Raw genomic sequence first — 25,773 nt, 5'->3', positions numbered from 1 at the left:
CTTTTCTAAAGGGGTAGAAACAAGTTAGACTGAGATCACTAACTTGCTTAGACACTAGACTGTTTAGTGACTAGATCCTTATCAGTTATCCCGCAGCAAGTACAGTCATCTGGCCATTAGGTCTTGAGATGGCTGTATAACTTTTTAGGTATTTAGCACGTGTTTGGAATAATTGCGTTAATATGTCTCCAGTATGGTAGGCTATGCTCAAATTTCTTGTTAACAAAGGCTTGCACATGTTTCCCTAGTAACATAACTTCTAGTCAAGGCTGAGCAGAGAGACGGATCTGGAATTCAACCTTCCTTATATGCTTTATAAGGGAGTCATTGACTCCTTTTGTTTAGGACCAACTTTCCACATTCAACTCTGTTGTTCCGTGTGAAAAGAAAGGACAAGAGAAATCTGCAGGTGTAGTAGTTTCCTCTGTACATTCAAATATCGAAAGTAGAGGTGGCTATTATGTATTCAAAAAGAGAACAAGATAAAATGTCTCCCCATAAGTCAGATTTCTGAGCCATTTCACGCATAGAATTGTTATTTCAACCATGGGTTCTCAATCTATCCTTCCTGCGTTCATACTGTAGTCCTTTTGCTTTCTGGAATAGGAAGTGTTTCTTGGTATTTTTCATTTCCAGTGTTTATCCTTTATATTGGTTGAGATTGAGTTAGTTAAGGCTGGAATAAGAGCCGCAAAACCCTTAGTTGACCCTAGAGAGGCGGTGAATAAGAGTTTTCGACTGCTTCTATATTTGCTCAAATTTTTGGAGAAAAACCATCAGACATAAAGTAATAAAGAATTTACAACAATTAATGTGAAAGACTCCAAGTAATGGGAAACTTTTGATTCCTTAATATGGAAAATTTGTTGAATTCAAGGGAAATGATGACGAGACTTTTGAAGTGCTTTTGAAGGGGTAGAGATGAGCTTTGCCCAGTTGAGTAGTTTTGATCCCTTATTTTCTTTTGGTGCACCCATGAAGTTGCTTGTTGTATAGAAGATTGGGTGACTTTTGTAGAGAACTGTTGTTAACTTTAATCAACAAACCAGAAAACTAGTGAATGTTTGTGATTAATGAAAGAGCAGAATATTAAAGGAATGAAGAACAGAGAAGAAATCTGAAAAGAGAGAGCATAAGACTAATACAGAACAAGGATACTTTTCATTGTAATCTGAGTTACAATTTATAAGAAAAACTTAACTACTAACTTCATGGTCCTGAATATCAGCACATGATCTACTTAAAAAAAACTAACAAAGATACTGAGAAAATAATAACTGCAGAATTTAAACTAAGTAACTGCAGTCAAAGTAACTGCTACTATTCAAAGCTAAACTGCAGTCCTAAAACATAGCAACTAACACTCCTCCTTGCTTTAGGATCTGCAGACACCAAGTTTCGATCTCAAAGACTCGAACTTGTGAACTGACAATGGTTTGGTAAAAGCATCAGCTAATTGATCATCTGATTTGCAATAAATGAGAGTCACCTCCCCATTCTTCTGGACTTCTCTCAAGAAAAACAACTTGATATTAAAGTGTTTCGTCTTTCCATGGAAAACTGGATTATGTGAAATAGCTATTGCAGCCTGATTGTCAACAAATATCTCAGTTTCTTCTTTCTGCTCAAGATGAAGATCTCCCATTCACCGCAACTGCTGCTGCCACAAATTCTGCTTCTGCTGTCGATTGAGCTATTGTATCCTGCTTTTTTGAACTCCATGAAAAGACACCTGAACCAATAGTGAAACAGTATCCAGAAGTGCTCTTCATGTCGCCAACTGAACCACCCCAATCACTGTCGGAAAAACCAGTTAGTTTGAGTTGTTCACAACTTTTAAACTTGATTCCAAAATCAGTCGTTCCTTTGACATATCTGATCACCCTTTTTGCTGCCTTTAAATGCACTTCACTTGCACAATGCATGAAGCGAGATAGAATACTTACAGCATTGAGGATGTCAGGCCTTGCTGCTGTTAGATACATCAGACACCCAACCAAACTTCTGAAATATGACTCATCCACTTTCTGTGTTCCATCTTCTTTGCTCAATTTTTCTTTTTGATTCATTGGTGTGCCCATCTCCTTGCAGTCTTCCATGCAAAACTTTTTTAGTATCTCTTTTGCATATTTTTTTTGACAAATGAACACTTCACCCCGATCTTGTTTAATCTCCATGCCGAGGAAGTAAGACATAAGCCCAAGATCTGTCATTTCAAACACTTTCATCATTTCTTGTTTGAAATCTTCAATTTGATGTGCACTACTTCCTGTAACCAGAAGATCGTCAACATAAAGTGAAATGATTAGAGTATCATTTCCATTATATTTGACATACAAAGTGGACTCAGATAAGCTTTTTTCAAAGCCTAAACCGAGTAAATGGTCATCAATTCTACTGTACCAAGCTCTTGGAGCTTGTTTCAATCCGTAGAGTGCCTTTTTAAAAAGATAGACTTTATCTTCTTTTCCTTCTTTCACATAGCCTTCTGGTTGTTCTACATAGATCTCCTCCTGCAGAAAACCATTCAAGAATGCTGATTTGACATCTAACTGGTACACTTTCCATTTCTTTTGTGCTGCAACAGCGAGTAAGAGCCTAATAGTGTCAAGTCTTGCTACTGGTGCGAAGGTATCTGAGTAGTCCACACCGAATATTTGAGCATATCCTTTGACCACGAGCCTAGCTTTATGCTTGTTGATTGAGCCATCAGCATTAAGCTTAGTTCTGTACACCCATTTGACTCCAATCACCTTTTTGTTTTGAGGTCGATCAACTAACTCCCATGTTTTGTTCTTTTCAATCATGAGCAACTCCTCTTACATTGCAGAACTCCAATCTTCATTCTTCTTGGCTTCTTCGTAATCACCGGGCTCACAAATTGCAATGTTACTTCTTTGATAAACATCAGAAAGTAATCGTGTGCCTCGAACAGGGATGTGATCCATTAAATCATTTTGCCCATCTCTTGTGATAGTTTGATCTAATGTATCTGAAGCAGGCAACTGAACTTTGAAGTTGGATCCTTCTTATCTGCATCGTCCCAGTTCCACTCTTCATCTTCCATAAAGTGCACATCTCTACTTACAATAATTTTTCCCGTTTGTGGCTGAAATACTTTAAGCTTTTGCAACAGAACTATAGCCAATAAAGATGCCTGGAAGTGCTCTTTTATCTAATTTATCCCTCTTGATCTGTGGAACGTGACTGAAGCACAAACAGCCAAATACTCTAAGAAAATTCAGAGATGGTTTATAATCATACCATGCTTCGAAGGGTGTTTGATTCTTCAATGCTCTTGTGGGAAGCCTGTTTTGTAAAAAAACAGCCGTATGAGCGGCTTCTGCCCAAAATTGCTTGGGTAAATTCTTCTCATGTAACATGCATCTTGTCATCTCTAGGATATATCTGTTTCTTCTTTCACTAACTCCATTTTGTTGCGGAGTATAGGGAGCAGTAAGCTGGTGTTCAATGTCAGATTCCTCACAAAACAAATTGAATTCTTCTGAGGTGTATTCTTTTCCATTATCTGACCTTAGAACTTGAATTTTGCAGCCACTTTGGTTTTCCACCATTTTCTGGAACTTCCAAAACACTCTAGCTACTTCTGATTTGAATTTCAAGAAGTAAATCCAGCACATTCTTGTAAAGTCATCAATGAAAGCAATATAATATCGACTACCTGCTAATGACGGAGTTCTTTGAGGACCAGATACATCTGTATGGATCAGTTACAGCTTGTGAGTGGCTCTCCAGGTTGACTTAGGAAAGGATTTCCTATTTTGCTTTCCAAACTGACATGCTCTGCAGTTTGGAATGGGATCATCGAACTCTGGAAGATCATTTGCCATTCTTTTAGATTTCATCTGCAACAACCCCTCATGATGATAGTGCCCTAGCCTCTTATGCCAAACTTCTGTGACACTTTCTTTGACTTGAAAAGCAGTTTGCTCCTCCTCCAACGGATTTAGTAAGAAACTCTTGCCCACCATTTTGACCTTGAATATCTCATGGCCTGATGGATCTTCTATCACACATGCTTTGTTTACGGAGTGAAGTTCGTATCCTTTCTCCATTAATTGACCAACACTTAGCAAATTTTGATCAATATCGGGGACATAGTGAACATCTGTGATAAACTTAGTTCCTAAACAACTTGCAATGGCAATGGTGCCCTTGCCTTTAGCAGGAATATACTCACCATTTCCAATTCTAATTTTCTTTGTCTCAGTGCTCCTTAAATCTTTGAACAGCGCCTTATCATACGTCATGTGGTTAGTGCAGCCACTATCAATTAACCAACTTTCGCTTGAATCGCGGCTTGTGAAACAAGTTGCAATAAAGAGTTGATCGTCTTCTTCTTGTTCAACAACTTGAGCTTCTGCTTCATGTTGCTGAATTTTGCTTTTGCAAATTACAGCTTTGTGACCCTGCTGATTGCACTTGCTGCACTTCGCATCAGGTCTCCTCCAACATTTGAAAGGAGGATGACCTTTTTTACCACAATGTTGACAAGGAGGAAAGTTTGTCTTCTTGCTTCCGGTCTTGATTTTGTTTCTGTGTCCAACATTCTCATTGTTTGCTCCTTGGATCTTTTTGTTCTGCTTCTTCTGGTTTCTTCTACTGTCTTGATGCTTAACTGGTAAGGCTCCTTCAACAGCTCCTTCTTGTCTCATAACACGTCGTTGGTCTTGTGCTTGAAAAGCACTCAAGAGCTCTGCTAGTGTAATTTTGGACAAGTCCTTAGTATTTTCTAAGGTTGTAATGGTAGCCTCAAATCTTTCCGGCACCGTTACAAGGATTTTCTCAACGATCCTTGAATCGTTTAAAGTGGAACCCAACAATCTGACACGATTTGCTATGTTAAGAAGTCTGTCAGAATACTCCTTTATGGTTTCACTGTCTTTCATCCTTTGCAACTCAAATTCACGCACCAAATTCAGCACTTGCATTCCTCGAACTTTTTCATCTCCTTCATATTCAGTCTTGAGATAATCCCATACCTCTTTTGCTGACATCAGAGACATGATACGAGTGAAGATGGTGGATGAAACTGCAGCAAACAAGCATGCCTTTGCCTTTGACTTTCTGGTTTTCCTCTCCTTGTAATTTTTGATCTGAGCCATCGTGGGATTGTTTGGCAAGGGAGCAATCTCGTAATCATCTTCAACAGCCTCCCAAAGATCCAACGCTTCCAAATAGGTCTGCATAATAACTACCCAAAGATCCAACACTTCCAAATAGGTCTGCATTCTAACTACCCAGATCTGATAACTTTCTCCATCAAAGGTTGGTGGTGCGATCGAAGAAAAGCTTGTTTCTCCGTCCATGGTGTCCACAGAATCTGCTTGCACTCACACAGGCCCCTCAAGAAAAAGAGCTCTGATACCAATTGTTGTTAACTTTAATCAACAAACCAGAAAACAAGTGAATGTTTGTGATTAATGAAAGAGCAGAATATTAAAGGAATGAAGAACAGAGAAGAAATCTGAAAAGAGAGAGCATAAGACTAATACAGAACAAGGATACTTTTCATTGTAATCTGAGTTACAATTTATAAGAAAAACTTAACTACTAACTTCATGGTCCTGAATATCAGCACATGATCTACTTAAAAAAAACTAACAAAGATACTGGGAAAATAATAACTGCAGAATTTAAACTAAGTAACTGCAGTCAAAGTAACTGCTACTATTCAAAGCTAAACTGCAGTCCTAAAACATAGCAACTAACAAGAACCATATCTTTCTGTAGGGTTCCTTTTTTTGGTATACCCCTTGTATACGGTCACTTTTGTTTTTGGCCTTTCTTTAATGGAAAATTATTTACTTGATAAAAAAAAATGATGACAAGACTTTTGTTAAGTCTGTTTGCCGTCTGTTTTTCTTGGCATGGCAACAATTGTTTCAGCTATTGATGTTTTCTTGCTGGTAATATTTGATGTCGCTAGGGTGTTTGTTCTGCTCTTCTGGACCTTGGTGGTGGCTATATGCATGATGAGATGAACTCACCAACAGAAAACTTGCGGTATGACTATAGGATTCATTAATCTACCTCCATCTACTGTTTCCAATTGAATTTATCCTATATGCTAGTTACATATGAAAGAAATCCTAAATTCTAGGAAAATTACCATTTTTTTGATCAAATAACATCCCTTCTTCAAATGCAGTCTTAATGTGGCCGAGATCATTTGTGCTTGGATCAAGAATTTATCTCCTAATTGCTCTGATGTGGTGTTGATGTCGATGGGAGTTAACATTTTGGCAAAAATGTTAAAATGGTAAGTCTTTTGTCTCTTAAGTTATTTACTTTTAATGTTTTTAGTTCTCTTCACTCCCTTGAATGCTACTGAATCTAGAATTTTGAAGAGAAGCTTGCTATATTACTTTATCTGGTAGGTTTATCTTTTATTGGGTTATTGAATAAGCATTATGTTGTCAGAGGTAATATAAGTAGCTATTGAGTTGTGTTTATCTCACTGTTGAATAAATAATGGAATCTACCATTAGGGTTGGCTGTCTACATCACCCCCCGGGGGCCCTTCCCTGACCCTGCGTGAAAGCGGGATGCTTTGTGCACCGGGCTGCCCTTTCTATGAGGCGCTTTATCACTATTTTGTCATTTATTATGCTAGTTAGATTTTCTAATTCTTGCTTTTTCTTATTGCAGCTCACCGTATCATGTTTCCAGATTGATAGTCCAGGCGAATATCTTTGATGTTGCGTTTAAAACAAATCCTTTCAGAATTGGCTCCAATGGCTTGTCGAGGTGAAAAGGGTCCACCTATGCTCCTACTTCATATAGAACTTGCATGCTTGTACATGTCCATGAATGTTATGGCCACAATCTGGTGTATGTTGTCAGGTTGCTTGTGATTGCTTAACCATAACCTTTTGAGTACTTTTGGATACAATCTGGTTGAGATTGTACTAATGGCCTCTGACTGCTCTAGACTGCTTGGGCCGTAACCTTTTGAATAATAATATACTCTGAATTAATTTCTGGATTTCTGTCTTTTGAACTTTCCCTTCGTGCACTCTCTGAATCAAGCACACCTGGAGCTGGAATGGGTTGAATATGTATGGCAAGGCTTACAAAGCAAACCTTTTTCCCATGGCAACTCGTCAACAGATTTTGCTTGCTGTAAAACTTTTCTTCGACGCGGTCACTTTTCTTTTTGTGTGGCTTACCTTTTCTTTTTCCTCCTCCTTTTGTGTTACTGCTATTTTTATTCAAGATTGAATCGTCAATCAGACTTATTGGTTGTCTGCAATATAAAAAAAACCTGATGTGTGATATGCCATGGCCGACATAGTTTTATTTCTTATGATTTGCTGTTTAGCCTGATGTCTTTAAATATCTCAGGAAACTTCTCTAATTCTAGAAAAACCAAACTTATCTTGACATTTTATTCTGTGTGTTTTTTGTGGCTACTTTAGTGGATCGTGGTTGCTTTCTGGTCGGCTCTCAAAAATGCTTTTGATCGACTGTGAGCAGAATGATTGTCAATTGACTCTTTCAGGCATGTCATTTAGTTGTATTGATTTATTTATGTTCATCAATTATGTATAACATGTTTGTATCTTATATGATGTCATCGGCGTTCTGATTGCAGCTATACAGGGAGTCTATTTTCTTCTGTTGTTAACTTGTTGATTACATAAAAAAAATACATATCTTGCTCCGTTTTTCTAATCCAATTTGTTTTTCGGTGTCTCATTGACATTGACCATTAATCATGGTGGCATATTTTCTTCTATTGTGCGACTAGATTCTTTAGATCGTTTTATGTAGGTCCTTACACGCTATTTTGTGATCTTCAGTGCTTGACCTCACCATGCAGCTTGTGGATGCTGGAATGGAAAATGATGTTGTCCTTGCACTTGTCATTTTCTCCATTCAGTATGTCCTTGTTAATCATGAATTCTGGAATTATAAAGTCAAGCATGCTCGCTGGAAGGTGACTCTGAAGGTATTCCTTGGATTTCCTATAATTTAAACAGCTATGCTTACTTACATGGTATGTAATTTTCTTCTTATAACTTTTACGTGCTTTGGATGCAAGGCAGTCCTTTTCTTTGAGAATCTTTGGGTGCTGTTTTTGTTTGTCTCCTTTACTCGGAACGATATAGAATACGAGGGTTATGGAAGCTCCATTACAACTATAATTATTCACGTAATGTACCAATTTGGGGAAGGTCAAGCTTTTTTCGATTTATAACCCCTTCCACCAAATATTGGCCGTCACTTTTTGCTTTTTGAGAGTGAACATCACTAATCTGCAGAGAGAATTTCTTTGGAAATTATACTAAGAGAATTAGACAGCAGATGGAAGTACTGAGAAAATTTTGCTTTAATGTACCAAAGAAGTTGTTTAAACAACTCTTAGTCGAATTTTATACTGATTCTCAAAAAGTAGAATGTGATATTTTAGACCTATGGAGTAGTTTTGCTTTTTTGTTTGAAGGAGTAGCTTAATGCTGTTGAATTATTTCTCAGACATTTGGAGGGTTATCATTTGGAAGTTAATCCTACATTGTCTATTACATAGTGTGATTATCATTCTTTGCGGAGTCGTTATAATTCTTTGGGGAGCATAAGGAATTTTTAGTCAATCATGTTTTAATTCTGATTAGCTTACTAGCTTATCGTATTTTGGTCTATTATGCTCCAATATTACACAATGAATCCTACATCGAGCCTTCTCCCTCAAAGAGAAACAGTGTGATTTAGTATGAAGTTTGCTTGGGTGAGATGCGGCTGGTGCATGATAGTAGGTGGTTATTGAGATGATTTTTTTCTCAGGCTGCTATCTAACACCAATACATGCATACATATGTATGTATTTGTGTAAATATTTCATGTGAAAAGGTGTACAGTCAGCTTGATTAATGCGACTTCTGTTGTTGTTGAAGGGTGAAAGTTAACTGCGATTGCAATCCTAGTCCATCTCTTTTCAGATGGTGGAGTACCCACCAGTATTGATTTATTTACTGAGTCATTCTATTTGTGTTACATATTGACTTTATAATCATTTAAAATGTAATACTTTTTGTTGAGCGCTAAGGGAAATGGACTTTGTTTTTATTTGCTTCTAGGTGCTTGAAGTATTGAAGAAATGCATTCTGTCAATTTCAAATATCCAGAAACTTGGTGAAGTGGTCACGGATATTTTACTTGGTGATTCTTCAATCCACACTGCACTATTTCGACTTGTTTGTACAACTTCAGATGGCCTTGAGGTGAATCTTGCAGCTTTTGAATATGCTAATAAACTCCTAATGCGCTCTGAATGCTCAGCCAGCATGTAGAATCAGCAGTACATTGCTTTATCTTTTGAAGATAAACTCTAGTAACCATTTTTTATGTTTTATGTTTTATCTCCACCTTCAACAGAAGCTCTATTTTAGCCGGCTTTATGGGCTGACAGAAATCGAAGGTTTACAACAGGCAATTGTCTTGGGATTGGATATTCTTTCCAGTATGCTTTCTGATCTCTCAAGGGTATGCTTCATAAATTTTTCGCAACTAGCATCTCTTACTTTGAATTTCTTGAAGGGTTGCACGACTTGGAAGGAAGTTCACTTTTCTTTTATCCCGGTGCCCCTTTCTTTTCCACCTCAGGTTTAATAAAGACAATTTCATTCTCGTCTTTTACTAACTAGCTTATTTCTATGGGAATAGAAATGCTTGAGAAATTCATCCTGGGATGACTGCTTCTCCTGTGGGTGAGAGAGGATGAGAGCAATATAGTATGCGTTTTTCTTTTTTGGGCTCAATCTGACTTTATTTTTCTTTCAAGAACTCTTACGCCCATAAAATGAAAGTAGCGGAAATGAGGATGCTGAGGTTGATATGTGGGCGTACTAGGAGAGATTTGATTAGGAACGAAGTTATTCGAGACAAGGTGGGTGTGGCCTCTATGGACGATAAGATGAGGGAAGTGAGACTGAGATGGTACGGGCATGTAAAAAGAGGAGATGCACAGATGCCCCAGTGAGCAGGTGTGAGAGGTTAGCTATTGCGGGTCCGAGGATAGGTAGGGGTAGGCCAAAAAAGTATTGGGGAAGTGATTAGACAGGGCATGACATGTCTCCAACTTACCGAGGACATGACCCTAGATAGGAAGATATGGAGGTCAAAGATTAGGGTAAAAGGTTAGTAGGCCGTCGAGTTTGAGACACCGTATCTGCTCCTTTTGTCCCATATATCAGTATTAGTATTATCATTTCGTATTTTTCTTATTCTGCGATTTCCATTATTATCCGTTGTTCGGTTTTCTTATTGCTTTGTTATTTTGCTGTTGTTAATGTTCTTTTTTTTAGTATTTTCAACAAGGCCTCTTCATTACTGTTCTCTTGTTCAAACCTGATGTGAATTGTTTTTCTTGAGCCGAGGGTTTTTCAGAAACATCCTCTCTACCTCCACAAGGTAGGGGTAAGGTCTACATATACTTTACCCTCCCCAGACCCCACAATGTGGGAATACACTAGCTAATCTTGTTGTTGTTGAATCCGAGTAATTTTTCTGGGGATGCAGATTGAGTCTGTTGTCAACAACACCAGGTGCCAATGACACTTGCATTATTTTGAGAGATCTGAGTAAAGTATTCTGATCTTTAATAAAGTGAAAGGGGTCCCAGCTTGGAATTTATGATCTTTGTCAGAGTTCTTTTTTCATACCTACACCCTGTTTGAGTTGTTTCTTTCTCTCTCATCTGTGGTATTTATAGAATTCAGAGTTCTATTTTCTGCTTTCTTTTACTGCTGGAATCAGTGTATACAAATAATTTACAGCACACAGGCTGACTGAACTTTAGTTTCAAGTGACCACTGGTCACGGATATCCCTGATCTTGTTTGACTTTTATGATATGTTCGAAGCAGATACTAAGACCTGCTTGTGCTTCATTTCAGGATGTGCCCAATTTCACTGTCTTTCATCAGGCAATCATGTCGTCGACGACAAAACCAGTGCCTGTGGTTACCGCAGCGATATCATTGATGTCATTCTTCCGAAATCCTGTATGTTGTAAATCCTGATATTATCATCACTATTTAGTTAAAATGCACTTGCTTTGTTGTTTTACCACATTTCTTCGGAATTAAGGAATTTTCTGTTCATTTCGCTAGAGCATGGATGCATTCACTTTGATATCACCCTTGCAATTGTTGGGATAATACAGTTTCACTAGATTATTTCCTTTAACTGTGTTAAGGTTTTGAAGATTGTCGGTCCCTATTCTTCCTGTGTTATCATGGTTTACAGTGGTAATTTTCGTATTGAGGTCAGGTATTGCTGGACCGGTGCTGAAATCCTGTTTCTGCGGTGCTGTCTCATTTCCAAGCCTGATAGTTGCATTAGTCTAATCTAAATTTGGATCGAATTTCTTTCAGTCAGCTACCTACTTTCCTCAACTTGCCAAAGTTATCAGTAGTGGTAATTGTTGAATTAATTGACCACCTCATCTATAAGCATATGCTGTCAGAGAGGGGACACCTTTATTTATTTAGGTCTGCAAACACGTCTTCTCACGTGCTTGCCTAGTTCTTTTGTTTTTGGCCAAGCATGTGGAAAATTGTTTTATTAATTGGGTGCCAGTAAGACTCGAATCAGGAGCTCTGCTTGCTCTGGTTCTATGTTGCATGGAGTGTCCCTTCACTTAAAAGCGTATGTTGTCAGAGAGGGGATACTTTCACATTTTTTATTTTGGTATACAACAATAATGGTCAAAAGTCAAAACAAAACATGTGAATTTCATGTACTATCCCAAAGTCTCTGACAATTTTATATTATGTTTTTATCCCATTCAAGGTAAACTGCTATCTCAGCCTTTATTCTGAAACGACTATAATTTATCCTGGTATGCTTGTTGGTATACTGCTTTTACACGGGAGTTTTTATCCCATTTTTAGTAAAGTTATTAACCTTTCTTTTGAAAAAAGAGTATTCCCCTGGCATAATCCTTGAAAGATCCTTTGTTTTCTGCTTCATAGTCTTTGTATTTGTAGCCCATCCCAACTGAAATGATGCAGCTAGAGTCACATGTTATAGCTTATATTCAAAACCATCATGAATTCAGTGTTTTACTTTTGCATCTAGCTTCTGCCACTTTCCTCAATTCATGTTCTTCATGCCATATGTGTCTATCAAGGAGCGTTTTTCCAAATTAATTTATTTCATGCGATTTTACATGTGTATCTAGTTGCATAATTTTTGTTACGTGTCCCACATTGATTAAAGGAATGAATTGTTATCTCCTTATACGGTGTTAGACAATCCTCACCTCATGATTTAACTATTGTAGTTGAGTTACGCCTAAGATTCTTTCTCTTAACATGATATATCAACCCATTCCTATTCTTGGGTAAAAAGAAAGTGTGCTCTATGTAGTCCACATGCTAAGATATATTGTCTTGGTGTGTTCGGGGGAATGGTTTGTTAAGTGTCCTACATGGAGAGAATGGGTTATTATCTCCTTGTATGGTTTGGTTAAATCCTTACCTCATAAGCTAGCTTTTGGGGATGAGTTAGACCTAAAGTCGGTTTCCTTTACAATTTGGGTTAATCCGTACTTTGCCCTCTCATCTTGAACGCAAATCCCTTTGACACACCCCTGTTACACGGGCAGCCTTCTCAAACCAAAACCTTTTTCCTATTGTGTCTTTTACACATCGCATTGGTATTTAATCGCTTTTTCCAAACAAGTGTATGTCACGCACCAATGGAGTCGTGACACATGTCATTAACTAAGAAAAAGAAAATATTTTAAAATTACTATTAACTAAGCAAGGGGAAGGGATATGAATCCAAAGAAAAAGAAAAATGACCTTTAAGAGAGATTTAGATTATACCAAAGTTGCCAAAGCTGAAGAATATAGAAAAATGTCAAGGTCTGCCAGTGTTTGAAGCGCAAAGCATAATTAAAAAAAGGCTTTGGCAACTGCTATTGAAGTAATCTAAATTATGTGTGTAATTGAAGGAAGTTGACTTACGTAAACAATTATTATTTGAGAAATTGACTTACTTAAAATATTGGAAAAAATTAACTAAATGAAATATAGGAAGTAAAAATCATGTATTCATGTTAGGTAGTATTTAAGGTTGTGGCGTAGTGGTCCATGAAGTGGATGCAAACTTTGGAAACCAGAGTTCAAATCTCAGCAAAGACAAAAAAACTAGGTGATTTCTTACCATGTGCCTAATCCTTGGTAGGAAGAGTTACCTGATTCCTGTGCCGGTGGGAGGTAACAAGTACCCAATGGTTGAGATGCGCGCAAGCGATTGGAACACTCCTGTCATGTTAATCAAGTTCCAGAACTATTTTAGATTTAGATGTAAATTTGCCACTTGAAGTGTTTGGTAACTAATTCCCTTACAAATTTATAATTTCTCAATTCCTAATTTGTCTAAATAATTTATTCATGACATTTTGTTAATAATCAATATACCGATTCGCCAACTCTATTTATCGTCTAGTGCTACACTCTTAATGACAGAGTCCATAAGGTGCATGCCTTAGTGCTTTGATGACTGCACTAAAGCATCTCTAAACAGGGTGTCACGTAACTTCAGGGTTAAAACATGCCTCATGTCAGCATCTAGCAATACTAGATTATGCAACAAAATGTGACAAGATTCGTACCGAACCTAAATGCTGATTACAAAGAGAAATGAAATGGATTTGTTTTAATTTTATAAATGAAATCAGACTCTGTAAATTTTCTAATAGAGAATTTTGGGGAGTATAAAGTATAAACTACAAGAAAGAACTTGATCTTGAATTTAGATGTTTGAGGAAGAAGACTTATGTGCTGCATCAAGGTCCTTTTAGCGGGGAAAGAAAAAAGGAATGAACAGGTTTTTGATGATCAGCAAAATCTAAAATATTTATTGCACGTATGGGTTCTATTTGTTTGACCTCTGGCTCTCTTCTGTGCATTCTTCTTTCCAATTGAAGGTTGCAGCATTTTTAAGATGCATCTATTTACTTTTCAAAAGACACGCTCGACCACCTAGTAACTTTTTATCTTAATTCTTGACCTCCACACTCTCTCAAACACCACTTGTGGAATTTCACTGGGTCGTTGTTGTTGTAGTATCTATCTACTTTTCCCCAATTTTTAATTTTTTTTTTTTTTTTTTAATTTCCGGGTTGTATAAAAAATTGGAAGAAATATTTTTCCATTGCTCAAAATAGAGTTCTTGATGTTCTTATCATTCAAAAGGAAACCAAAATAGGTTCCATTTAAGTCATTCCAAGGTCTAATATAACTAAGCTAAATTCTCATGAACTTGTGCTGCCTATTCAGAAGATACAGGTGGGTGCTGCAAGACTGCAATCCAGATTGTTTATTATTGCAGACGACTCGCAATCATGTGCGCTTAGCAATGCATATTTTGGTCTGGATGACAAGCAGGTTTAGCTTTACAATATCGGTGTTATTTTTCTTGTTAGTTTAAAATTTTGAAGGTTGAATGTTAGCTGCTTTTAACTGATACCAGCAAATGCATTTGCAGATCTATAATTTTAAAAATACGATTTGTAGCATTCTTTGTCAAGAGAAGGTAGAAAGTGAGGATCTCATAATTGCTACTTTCAAGATGCTTGCTTCTGCTGCACGTTATCAGGTAACTTACTAGTTGCTTTCCTTTTGAGCTCATAATCTGCTGCATTACTGCCAGACTTGGGACCTAGTATATCTGGATGACCTATAGTCCAGGAGTATTGTAAAGCTACTATCTAGCATTAAGTCTTTGAGCCCTTGTGCCTCAAGCTTGATCCAAGTTGACAGATGTTCGTGGTCATGGGTAAAGTAGGAAACAAATAAGGTACCACTTCTGATACTATCAGCCCAACTTCTGGCCCCAAGGCTTTGGTCTAGTGGTAAGTGTACAACACATGATGTGTGGGCTAGGCGCATATCACATGTTCGAACCTTGCTGCAGACAAAAGCCTGGTATATAAGTGGAGAAGGGTACAGGGGCAGACTCATTATCTACATCGAGTTTCGAACCGTGCACCATTGACCTCGGGATTTCTAGATTATCAAAAAAAGAAAAAGAAAAAAGAAAAAAAAGAAAATGGGGAAGAAGGAAGATGTTGTAGTAGGTGTGTCCCAAGTTTTCCTTGATATTGAAATATTCCACCAATTATTTGATGGGAAGAATGAAGGACAACTTGACATATTATGACCGTTTTGCCTCTTAAATCAATTTTAAGGTCATCAAGAATTGTTAATGACTATACAGTACATCTTTATTCAACGCTTCTGGAGCACTTGCCCAGGTGTTTGCAACTACTTTTTGTTCCAATGGGGGTGAAAATCAATAAATAACAGTTTGTACCCACTGCTTTTTACCTTAGGCAACCATGTGGAGAATGTAAACTCCTTGCTCCATCCTGCCGTATCTTATACTGTGTGTCTGTACAAACTAGTCATGATGCCTTTGTTTATGTATCCCTTATGTCAAGGGCTCTACTAATAGGTTGTTTGGTAAAGCTGAAATCTGAATGAACATCTTATCACTAAATAACTGAAGTCCACTATGGAAATCGTTTTGAATGTCATTGATTTCATATTGAATTGTCTTCTAAAGCTTATTATTTTTTAATATTTAGTGTGCTATACAAATTTCTTGTATTCTGCCGTGTTAAACTTTGTCATTTTGATGTGCTTACTCGACCAGATATTTATACTTCTGAAATTTGCCCTTTTCAAAATCTTTTTCAAAAAAAATTTGCCCTTTTTAAAATAGATATTTGGACTTTTAAATATGAGATTATTGTCTATTTAGCTATGTTGCTCGGACTCTCCGAAAATCTTGCCGGGTGCGTGTTGGATCCTCCAAAAATAGTATAATTTTGGAGGATCCGACACTGGTGCGGCATCATTTTGGAGAGTCCGTGCAACATAACTATTTAGAATGTGTCATATGACATCGTATGATTAGCCATTCTTTTTGTTTAAATGGAAACTCATGCATAAACTGTTCATATCAATTTAGATGTCACTAAAAGGTACGTAGTTCAATCTTTTGATACTGTTGACATCTAGTGTCTAATCCTTTAATAAATCTAGTTTTTAAGTGCTGATTTGGGTATGAAGTAGACACTAATTTTGGTCCTTTGTTGTATTTAAATTGGAAATCGTTCTATCGCAGGCTTCTTTTCTTACCGCTGTGATTGCTTTGAGGGAAAATCCAATTTCTGAATCATGCAATGGTGACAATCAACCTGGAGACAATGATGCATTGCAGTGCAATGCTGCAAATATATTAGATTCCATATGGGTTTATGTTAAAAGAGCTGATGATCTTGTGATGACGTAAGGTTTCTGGTCTTTTATATTATGCCGTAAATTGTTACAATATCCCTTACGGCATTTTATTGTTGAGGTGCATCATGATTTGATTTAAGATATTTGTTTTGGTTTCTTTCAGCAAATCACATATACTGTGTAATATGCTAAACTTCCTAAATGCATTATGGGAAGGAGCTGGTCATTATACAAATCTCCTGAATGAGCTGAGAAACTCAGACTTCTGGAAAAAGCTATTGAATTCTGTCGTGCTTTCTATTGGTAAGAATAGTTGCCAATCTGAAAGTGCGACTAAATTGGAGCTTCAAAATCTGGTATACAGATATCAATGTCAACATAATGTATTGGATGTAGTGGCCTATGAGATGTTCCTGCAGAAAAAGATTTTACATTCTGAGTTGGTCAAAAAAGAATCTTCCAAATCATTGCATAATGGGTCTGATGGCTCTAAAGTACCAACACCTGAAAGTGCATCTAACCTGAAGGATATTTTTGGAGTGTGGTGTGGGAGCTCATTGGATGCGGAGACTATTAAGATGTTTGTTTCATTTGAGTATGATGATTCTGTAAATCTGCATGCAAGGGTGAGCTGTACTTCCTGGTACTCTTGTTTTCTCATTCAGGTTGAACGTAGTAAATAAGTCTCTATGTTGGTTTATGTCCGCTTACATCATTGCTAGTTCTGATGTTCCGCTTCATTTTGATAGTGAATGTGAATAAGGGTAGAAGCATTCTTTTTTACTTTGCAATTGGTACCTTTTGGATTAAAACTAAAGCTTTTTAGGTGCTTGAATTGTAGGACAGATTGTAATTTCTGGCTAGTGGCTTGAGGAGCCGAAATAAATTAGTATAACATTTGGTTAAGTTACATTATAAAGTGTTAGTGCTTGAATATTCTAGTTAGAATACCCATAAAAAAGAATGTTCGAGTTAATATGTCAGGGGTGTTGAGTCTTAAACTTTATTTCACTTTGGACAAACATACATGTATATTGTTTGACACATAAATAGATGTATCTTATGTTCATCAAATTGTCAGGTCATCAATACAACTTTCTCTTCTTTTATTTTCTCAGGAGAGTCTTTAAGATCTTGATAGAGACCTTAACAGCTTCTACCTATTAGATGTTGCATGTGGTTCGTCAATCCAAATCTTCCTTTGTTTTCATAGTTTTATTATCTTTTCGTCTTCCCAGTGATAAGTTCCCATGGTATTATTCCTATTTATGTCGACCATCTTGGATCACTATGCCTTATCTTCGGTGACCATCCCCGTCAGTATCGCTTATTTTCCTTTTGTCACGTTCTGGGGGTTCTGCATTTTAACCAGCGACTGTTCTGAGGCACCTCTCGTTTTCCCTGATGAATGTTTTGGAGGCACTGCATCTTTTTTGGTCACTGATCTGGAGGATCACATCTTTTCCCGTGAATGTTTGGGTGGAACCGCCTCTTTCTTGCCACTGTTTTGGTTATTCTTCCAACTATTTTTCTAGATTCCCATGGTCAAATCTTACCTAGCATGATTCCGACGAAGTTTTGTCAGGTTTGTCAATTGTTCATGTGATACTATTCTAACGCTCTTCTAGTGATTGTTCAACATTTTGGTGACTGTTTATTTATTGTATTACTTTTTCTAATTAAGCAAATGGTATTCAACCCTGAGTTTGATGGTGCATGTCACAATGTTAAGGCGGTGATAGAATGTCAGAATTGGTGTTATGGTGAATACTTTGAGGTCCCCCTAAACTTGACATGTTTTATCTAGTGCACAGCTGCACTATTTTTTGTGCAGATTATCCCTCTGAACTTGGCAGTTTGAGAGCCTTGACCCCTAAACACTGACATGTAAAAGAGCATGAATACACTCTCTTTTAGGCACGTGGGGGTAAAAAAAATCGAAAAATTAGCTTCTAGCTGGGGTATTTTTCAACTATTGATCGTCATGTAGTCAGATTGAATGATTTATTTGTTCCAAATTTATATTTCTTCTTGTGTTTTTCTTAACATACCATGCATATTTGTTCCCAACTTTCTACTTCCTTTTATTTCTTCTTTAGATGCAATGACTATTTGTTTCAACTAAGTGTAATTTTTATTGTTTTAGGGCCACATCTATAAAAAAATTGGCCGTAATTCTATCGTTTTTAGCCAAATAATTTTTCTTAGCCAGAATAGAGGAGTTCCAACTGTCTCTTTCTTTTTATCCTTCTTTAGATGTAAGCAATGACTATTTCTTTCAACTATATATTTCTTCTTTTTGGGCCGAATCAATAAAATTTTTTATCTGGTACTTATTATTTTTAGCCAAAATAATGGAGTTCTAACTGTGTATTTTTTTCTTCTTCTTTAGATACAATGACAATTTGTTTCAACAGTGTGTTTCTTCTTCTTTTGGGCCAGATCTGCAAAAATTTGGGTGAAACTCCATTACTTTTAGCTTAACAAAAAATAAAGAAAATTTGAGCCTTTACAATCATATTTCCCCCTAAACAAATTGGGCCTGAAAAAGATGATCCAAAAAGTTAACAAATTTAGAAAGGTAATAAAAATATTGTATTTTTAAAAAATGTTACATGGAAATTTTTTTTACGTGGCAGGGCATGTCTCACCCCATTAGGTGAGATTGGTTAGGGGGGGTCGAAGCTATCGAAATGCCAAGTTTAGGGTGGGTAATTTGGACTAGGCAAACATGTCAAGTTTAGGGGGGTCCCGAGGTATTCTGTTTTTTTTTTTCCGTGGATAAGGTACAGTGTTTTAGTTAATACATAGGGCCAAGAGGGTACTAGCAAAATTTCAAAAGATGAGGCAAGCTCCCAAATTACATCTTCCCTCCCAGAAAACATCTTCTGTTCCTTTCTAGCGAAATGGTGGTCTCCCAAACAAATTGTTGTTATGCTTAATTCCAGTAGAGTTTTAGAATGTTAAAGAGACTAAGAGTGACAATAAAGTGTTAGTACTCTTTTACAGTTTATATATACTCCCAACTAATTTACACCTTACTTGGCAGCCTTCACCCTTCTGTTTCTGAATACCAGAGTCCTTTCTTCTTTGTCATCACCTCTTCTCTTTACTGATAACTACCACTTTGTGCTTTCCCCAGTCTAAGCTTAATTCTAGCAGCTGCAAACCCAGAAACCTGAAATCTTTATTCACCCCTACACTCTTGCTTTTACCTGTCTTCCAGAGAAAGAGACCATTTATCATGGATCAGAATGAATCTACCGTTACAGAATGATACCTACAATCTTATCATGAATACTGATCTTTGATTCACCAATTGAAAAAGTTATTGATTGGCTTAACTGAAAACACATATACCAGCAAAGGTGGCAAAGTTAACCTTGCAAAACTGGAATTTGTAAAAATGGACGAGGGAGCAAATGAATCAGGTGGCTTGGTTTTATGAATTTTTCAGTTGCATTTTGATTTCGAGAGATGTAATGATGTACTTATGAGTTGTTCTGATAGATCAGCCTCAAGGGTTTGGTGGCAAGTAAGAAGCTGAGAAGAAGAGCAGTTCTCACTTCACTGGTTGTTGAGGTCAAAATTATGATACTTGTCCCTTTTGTTGGTGGTCATCCTTGGTTGAAATGTCAATACACTTATACAAGTTGTGTTATCTAAATAATATATTATTTAAAGTGGATATCTCATGTATCATGTTAAAGGTTTTACCTGCCTTCTTAGAGGGCTAGTTCTGTTGTTTTTCTTGTTCAAAGTCAGTATACTTTGGATCTCCATTTTGTGACGCTCTTTTTTTGTTTCTTTTGCGGCAAAATAAACACTTTATTGTGAGAGTCTTTTCCTACTCTCCAGGGCTTAATCAGTTTTTCATTTAAATTCTACTCACTGTTTTACTGATTGTTTTATTCTGATTTTGTTCTTAATATCACATTCAGAGTGAAGGGGAATATTCCAAAACAGCTTGTTATATTTTTTATAACAATATGAGCCTTTTCAGTATGTTTTGGAAATCTTCTTCTTATTGTCCCTTGTTTATGCATCAGAATATACCTTTAATTTTAGTTGATAGTGCTTACAGGTTGCCGCTGGTTTATTTGCTGTGCGGGTGATGTATAAAGTGAAAAGCGGTGATAGAGGAAGTTTGTCTGTTTCACTTATCGATAAAGTTACTAACTTGTGGCAAAAGGTTTTATTCCTTTTTATATTTATTTGCAGCTTCTCATACAATGTTGCGGTTTCATCCCTTCGCCATTTATTCCATTTACTCTAATCAAAGAACTAATACATAAACACAACAATTGATGTCTCCTGAATTTTATCAACCTGTCAACTGCAGTTTGCAGACTTTCGTGCCTTTGGCATTTGTTACAACTATAGCTTTATTAGAGAGACTTATTTTCTACCTTAAATGTGTTTTCTCTTCTACAGTTGAGGAAGTTACCAGCCTTTTCTGAGTTGATGGGTTATTATGCGCAGCGTGGTTATAGGTAAGTGCTCAGTATTGTCATGCCTTGCTGAAGTGAGACTGTTCCTGGGACTGGTTTGTCTATTTATTTGTACTCAGTTATTATCTCGCAGGGATATTGTGATCATAATGTTATCTGAAGTAAACTGTTATGGATTTATAGCAATCTGTTACTCAAAGAGTTCAGGCAGAATGTCATTGGTGTAGTAGTTAATTATATTTGATATAATTAACCTAAATATTTAAGTAGAGGCAATTGAAATGCAAAAGTAATTTATATATTCAGTGGATCAATATATTCTACAAGTTCACTTATAATTTATAACACGGATGCAAGACTTAAATCTTTCTTCCTTCTATTCCGTTTTCTTCCAGTGGAGGAAATGAATTGGATGACTTAATTCTCAATGATCTATTCTATCATCTGCAAGGAGAGCTTGAAGGTAGACAGATCGCCCACAGACCATTCAAGGAGCTGTCCCAATATCTGCTAAAGTCAGATTTTTTGCAAACGTATCGCCGTAAGCACGATGAGGACATTTTCCCTCAAACTGATGGTGTCTGCTTGTATGACACTGATCGTCTGCAAGGGGACATGGCAATTGATTTGTGGGATATTTCGGATTGGAAAGCATCTAAAGCGGTTGCAGAAGCGCTGTTGCTCTCGTTGCAGAATGTGAATTTAATGGTGTCACTCACAAGATCCAAGCTTTCAGCTTTAATAGCTTTGACAACAGCTTTCTCCATATCTGACAATGTTGATGTGAGTGCTGCTGTCAGTTGCATTTGACTTCTAATATTTTGTCTCCTACATTTAAGTCATTTGACCTTGCTGATTCTCATTCGTATGTGCTTTTGTCTTAAAAAAGCGTCGGCAACAATGTTATCCATGGTGATGCTGTTAGCTCCAAATTTAGTTGCATGTTCAGTTTTGTCGTTTTTGCTCTAGATATAGGTCATTTACCTTACTGTGGGTTTTTAAATCTTATAAGCTCTATAACATTGTATTTGTATGTACTTAGATGGTTGTTAGGAATTATAAGTTTCGTCATCGAGTTCATTCAACTCGTTTAGAAAATCCTTATATTGTCAAACTTTGGTGAAATACCATGGTTGGTGAGACGGAAAAAATTGGCAAATACCCATTTTTAACACCTGCTATCATGCATTAGCCACAATTTTAGAAGCTATTACCATTTAGCCACTTCTTTGACTCAAAAATTACATACAAGGAAGCTGTTTCCGATGACATACAATTTCTTGGAATCCATGCACACTAGGAAAAAGCAGGGCACAATGAAAAAAAGGTCTGTAGGTGATAAAAATAAGTCGTGAATATTGTTCTAGTCATGTTTGTACATTTACTTTAAGTCCTATGTTTTCATGGTGTCTTTTAGTCTTGTCTGAGATTTATATGCCAATAGAAAATATAGAGAACTTGTATTTTTATTTTGTATAATATTGGTCCAAAATGGACTTAAATGGAGGGACAATTGTTAGTGAGGGTTCATATAGTTGACCTCAACTCGCTTAGGATTTTGGCGTGGTTTTCATATGTAAAAGTGTCTGAACTCTTGCTGACTCTATAATTTTGTAACAGCCCAGCCCGCTAGTGATATTGTCCGCTCTTGGCCTAGGCCCTCACGGGTTTAAAACGCATCACTGGGGTCTAAGGCTTGTTAACTTATATACCCAACATTCCTCTTGTGTTTTGCCGATGTGAGATTCTGTTTAAAGTCTGGGGTGTTACATACACCCCCTCTTATGGACTCAGCATCCTCGCTGAAGTTTGCCCCACCGCATGGGATTCGCCTAGACTCGGCATTGAGGTTTGCCCCGCCTAACCGGGATTTGCCTAAACTCAGTTGAATTCTAACCCACCATCGGGAAGGCTGACACAAGAGTGGCTCTGATACCATCTGTAACAGCCCAGCCCGCTAGTGATATTATCCACTCTGGGCCTAGGCTCTCACGGGTTTAAAACACGTCACTAGGGTCTAAGGCTTGTTAACTTGTATACCCAGCATCCCTCTTGTGTTTTGCCGATGTGGGACTCTGTCTAAAGTCTGGGGTGTTACAAATTTTTCCAAGGGTAGCTGTATATATTTGGTTTGCTATGACTGATATGGTTTCCCTGTTTATGCAGTCAGTTGAGAACGAGGTTAAAACTGCCAGAAATATTCCTGAAAAATTATTGTCATCTAGCATTGACAATATATGCGAGTCTCTCATCCGCACAATCGGGTTGTTTGTCCCAGTCCCTGATGCTAGTAAAGACATAGTTGAAATTCTTGCAGCTCAAGCAGACCTGCTTTTCCGCTTTACCAGGTCACTGAATGCACAATTGTCTTTATCTATGTGCCTTCTCATATTAAAAACTGCAGGTTATGGCCTCAAGGTGTTGAGCAACTGTAGGCCATTGGCTACTGGTGTCCTTAGTACAATGAAAATATTTCTGGAGCTGATTCTCTTTTCACTCAAGTCAAGTCGGAAAGATTCTCGCCTTGGTGTACGAACAGAAATGGAGCATAATGAAGTCTTACCTGAGGCAGCTAATGTGAGCTTGGGGCTACTACCATTGCTTTGCAACTGTATAGAACTTACTGGACACTGCTCCATCTCTATGATTATTATCGACCAAGTACTCAAAGGTTTTTCAACACCTGCCACTTGGTTCCCTGTCATTCAAAAGCATCTTCCGATGCAGCATATTGTTCTTAAGCTTCAAGACAAAAGCTCTTATTCAGTCATTGACATAATATTGAAGTTTCTTTTGACTATTGCACATGTGAAGGAAGGTGCTGAGATGCTTCTGAATGCTGGTTTCTTTGCATCATTAAGAGTATTGTTAGCTGATCTATCTAATGGTAGACCTCTCTCAGTAGTTGAGAATGGGAGAAATCTGGCAAACTCCTTTGAGAATAATGAAAGGTCTCCACCCATTTGGGGACTTAGCTTGGCTGTGGTTACGGCAATTGTTAACTCTTTAGGAGAAACTTCGATGTTAAATGTGGATCACGTGGTGACTTACTTCTTCTTGGAGAAGGCTGATCTAATTTCATATTATCTTAGTGCTCCGGATTTTCCATCAGATGATCATGATAAGAAAAGACCCCGGGCACTCAAACCACATACTTCATTGAGTTGTCTTAGAGAGAGTGAAAACACGGTTATGTTAATTTGTGTTCTGGCAAAGCACAGGAATGCCTGGTCAAGGGCCATGAAAGAAATGGAGTCACAGTTAAGGGAAAGATGCATCCATTTATTGGCCTTTATTAGCTGCGGTACACAGCGTCATGGGGAATCGCCAGGAAGAGGTCCCCCCATCTTTTGTCATCCTACCCTCCGAGAGGAGTACGAGTGGCACAACAAGCCATCATATATCAATAGCAGAAAGGGCTGGTTTGCTCTTTCTGCTCTTTGCTGCGGTCTAAATCCCAAATATTCATCTTTTTCGTCAAGAACTGCTATTGTGATCAAAGATCAAACAAATGAGCATGCTAATCTGACTACGCAGTCTCATTTTTCAGATGCAATGTCTATTCAGATATACAGAATTACCTGTCTTCTGCTCAAGTTTTTATGTCTACAAGCTGAAGAAGCTGCTGAAAGGGCTGAAGAAGCGGGTTTTGTTGATCTTGCACATTTCCCAGAGCTACCAATGCCTGATATCCTTCACTGCTTGCAGGTGAAACACCCAGATCATTTTTGTCTGTTCTATCTTCCTCTTTCCAGAGTTGATTTTTGCATGATTTATGCATTGAGCTCAAGTCCCTGTGAGTATTCTAATTTAAGTTTGATGGAGGCAGTGGTTTCCATGTGCCTAACCATACTGAGGCTTAAGATTGCAGGTTGACCTCCCAGTCACTTGTCTTGTTTAAAGGGAAAATCAACGGAACTAACAGAATGGATCAATTTTATTTAATTGCTTCTGCAGAACTCAGCATGTTGTCCTCGATATTTATGTGCTCCCCAGTTTAAGTTTGTTAATTTTAATCTTTAGTTTTCTTTTGAGAGTTTTGACTATTTTAATCACTTGACGTGTTTTTGCGGTCTAGAGTAATTCTTAGAAGATGATCAAATTTAATTTTATGTAGACATTGTGAGGAATACAAATTTTGTGCTGTAGGATGTAAAAAGGAGAGAACTGCGCCTAGTTTCCAACTCAGTTGGTCAGTTTTTAAAGCTTCACGAGTACACGGCCATATGCCCTTCCTAAAAGATACTTTTGAGCAGTCTTATGATGCTTAGGCTATGATTCACCTTTTGGTTGTAGGATCAAGGAATTTCTATCATCACTGAATTGTGTGAAGCCCACAAGTTGAAGCAGGTTAATTCTGAAATACAAGGGGTCTGTATTCTACTGTTGCAAATAACAGTAATGGCATTGTACCTGGAATTTTGTGTGATCCAAATCTGTGGAATGAGACCTGTCCATGGACGTGTTGAGGACTTCTCAAAGGAATTTCATGCACTGACTAAAGGTAGTAACTGTTTGATTCTTTCTGCACGGCGGTTGTTAATGCGTTTGCTATATCTGGCTACGTCAAGTTATTATTCTTCATTGGTACTTGCAGCTGCGGAAGGACATGCATTTTTAAAAGAATCTATGAACTCGTTAAAGAAAATGGTATCTTCTGTGTATCCTGAATTATTATACGCAGAAGATATGCTGTGAAATTCATGGTGTCTTTGAGCCTCTGGTAGGTGAATCTCACTCATAATATTGTTGATAATTATGGCAAAATGTTGTTCTCTAGTGCCTCTTTTATGTGCTTTTTCCCGCTTAAGGCATTTCATGCTGTCAGTGCAGATATGAAGCCTTTTGTCCCAAAAATGGTCACTGAGGCAGGAAAGTTCCAGTGTAGGTCATGATTGTTGACAATGATGAAGGGGCTATGAATTCAACTTAATATTTGAAAGGCTGAAAACCATCGAGAACAAGTATGGGAAGGAATGCAAGATCCTGCTAGGCAAGGGGATTTGGAGAGAAATATGTGGAAGTACACTCCCCTCTCCC

General features: G+C 37.4%; 1 protein-coding gene across 3 annotated transcripts in view; it reads left to right on the top strand.

Annotated features, from left to right (window-relative positions):
- Positions 1 to 25,767, top strand: part of LOC109223449 — a 47,725-nt gene extending 21,958 nt beyond the window's left edge. Inside the window, exons 15-33 of one of the 3 annotated variants that reach the window (XM_019387761.1) lie at positions 5,951 to 6,027; positions 6,173 to 6,283; positions 6,673 to 6,771; positions 7,443 to 7,525; positions 7,827 to 7,975; positions 9,102 to 9,245; positions 9,400 to 9,507; positions 10,919 to 11,026; positions 14,315 to 14,422; positions 14,523 to 14,633; positions 16,167 to 16,330; positions 16,446 to 16,908; positions 20,367 to 20,474; positions 20,717 to 20,775; positions 21,129 to 21,516; positions 22,900 to 24,441; positions 25,030 to 25,237; positions 25,331 to 25,456; positions 25,567 to 25,767. In XM_019387761.1, the coding sequence (XP_019243306.1) occupies positions 5,951 to 6,027; positions 6,173 to 6,283; positions 6,673 to 6,771; positions 7,443 to 7,525; positions 7,827 to 7,975; positions 9,102 to 9,245; positions 9,400 to 9,507; positions 10,919 to 11,026; positions 14,315 to 14,422; positions 14,523 to 14,633; positions 16,167 to 16,330; positions 16,446 to 16,908; positions 20,367 to 20,474; positions 20,717 to 20,775; positions 21,129 to 21,516; positions 22,900 to 24,441; positions 25,030 to 25,237; positions 25,331 to 25,431 (4,131 nt within the window). In that variant the 3' untranslated portion in view covers positions 25,432 to 25,456; positions 25,567 to 25,767. Of the gene's footprint in view, positions 1 to 5,950; positions 6,028 to 6,172; positions 6,284 to 6,672; positions 6,772 to 7,442; positions 7,526 to 7,826; positions 7,976 to 9,101; positions 9,246 to 9,399; positions 9,508 to 10,918; positions 11,027 to 14,314; positions 14,423 to 14,522; positions 14,634 to 16,166; positions 16,331 to 16,445; positions 16,909 to 20,357; positions 20,475 to 20,716; positions 20,776 to 21,128; positions 21,517 to 22,899; positions 24,442 to 25,029; positions 25,238 to 25,330; positions 25,457 to 25,561 lie in introns of all 3 variants that reach the window. The other 2 variants (XM_019387759.1, XM_019387760.1) reach the window with 2 other exon arrangements.

This window comes from Nicotiana attenuata, chromosome 3, assembly GCF_001879085.1.
Source record: "Nicotiana attenuata strain UT chromosome 3, NIATTr2, whole genome shotgun sequence".
Lineage (NCBI taxonomy): Eukaryota > Viridiplantae > Streptophyta > Magnoliopsida > Solanales > Solanaceae > Nicotiana > Nicotiana attenuata.
This window is presented reverse-complemented; position numbering and strand designations above follow the sequence as displayed.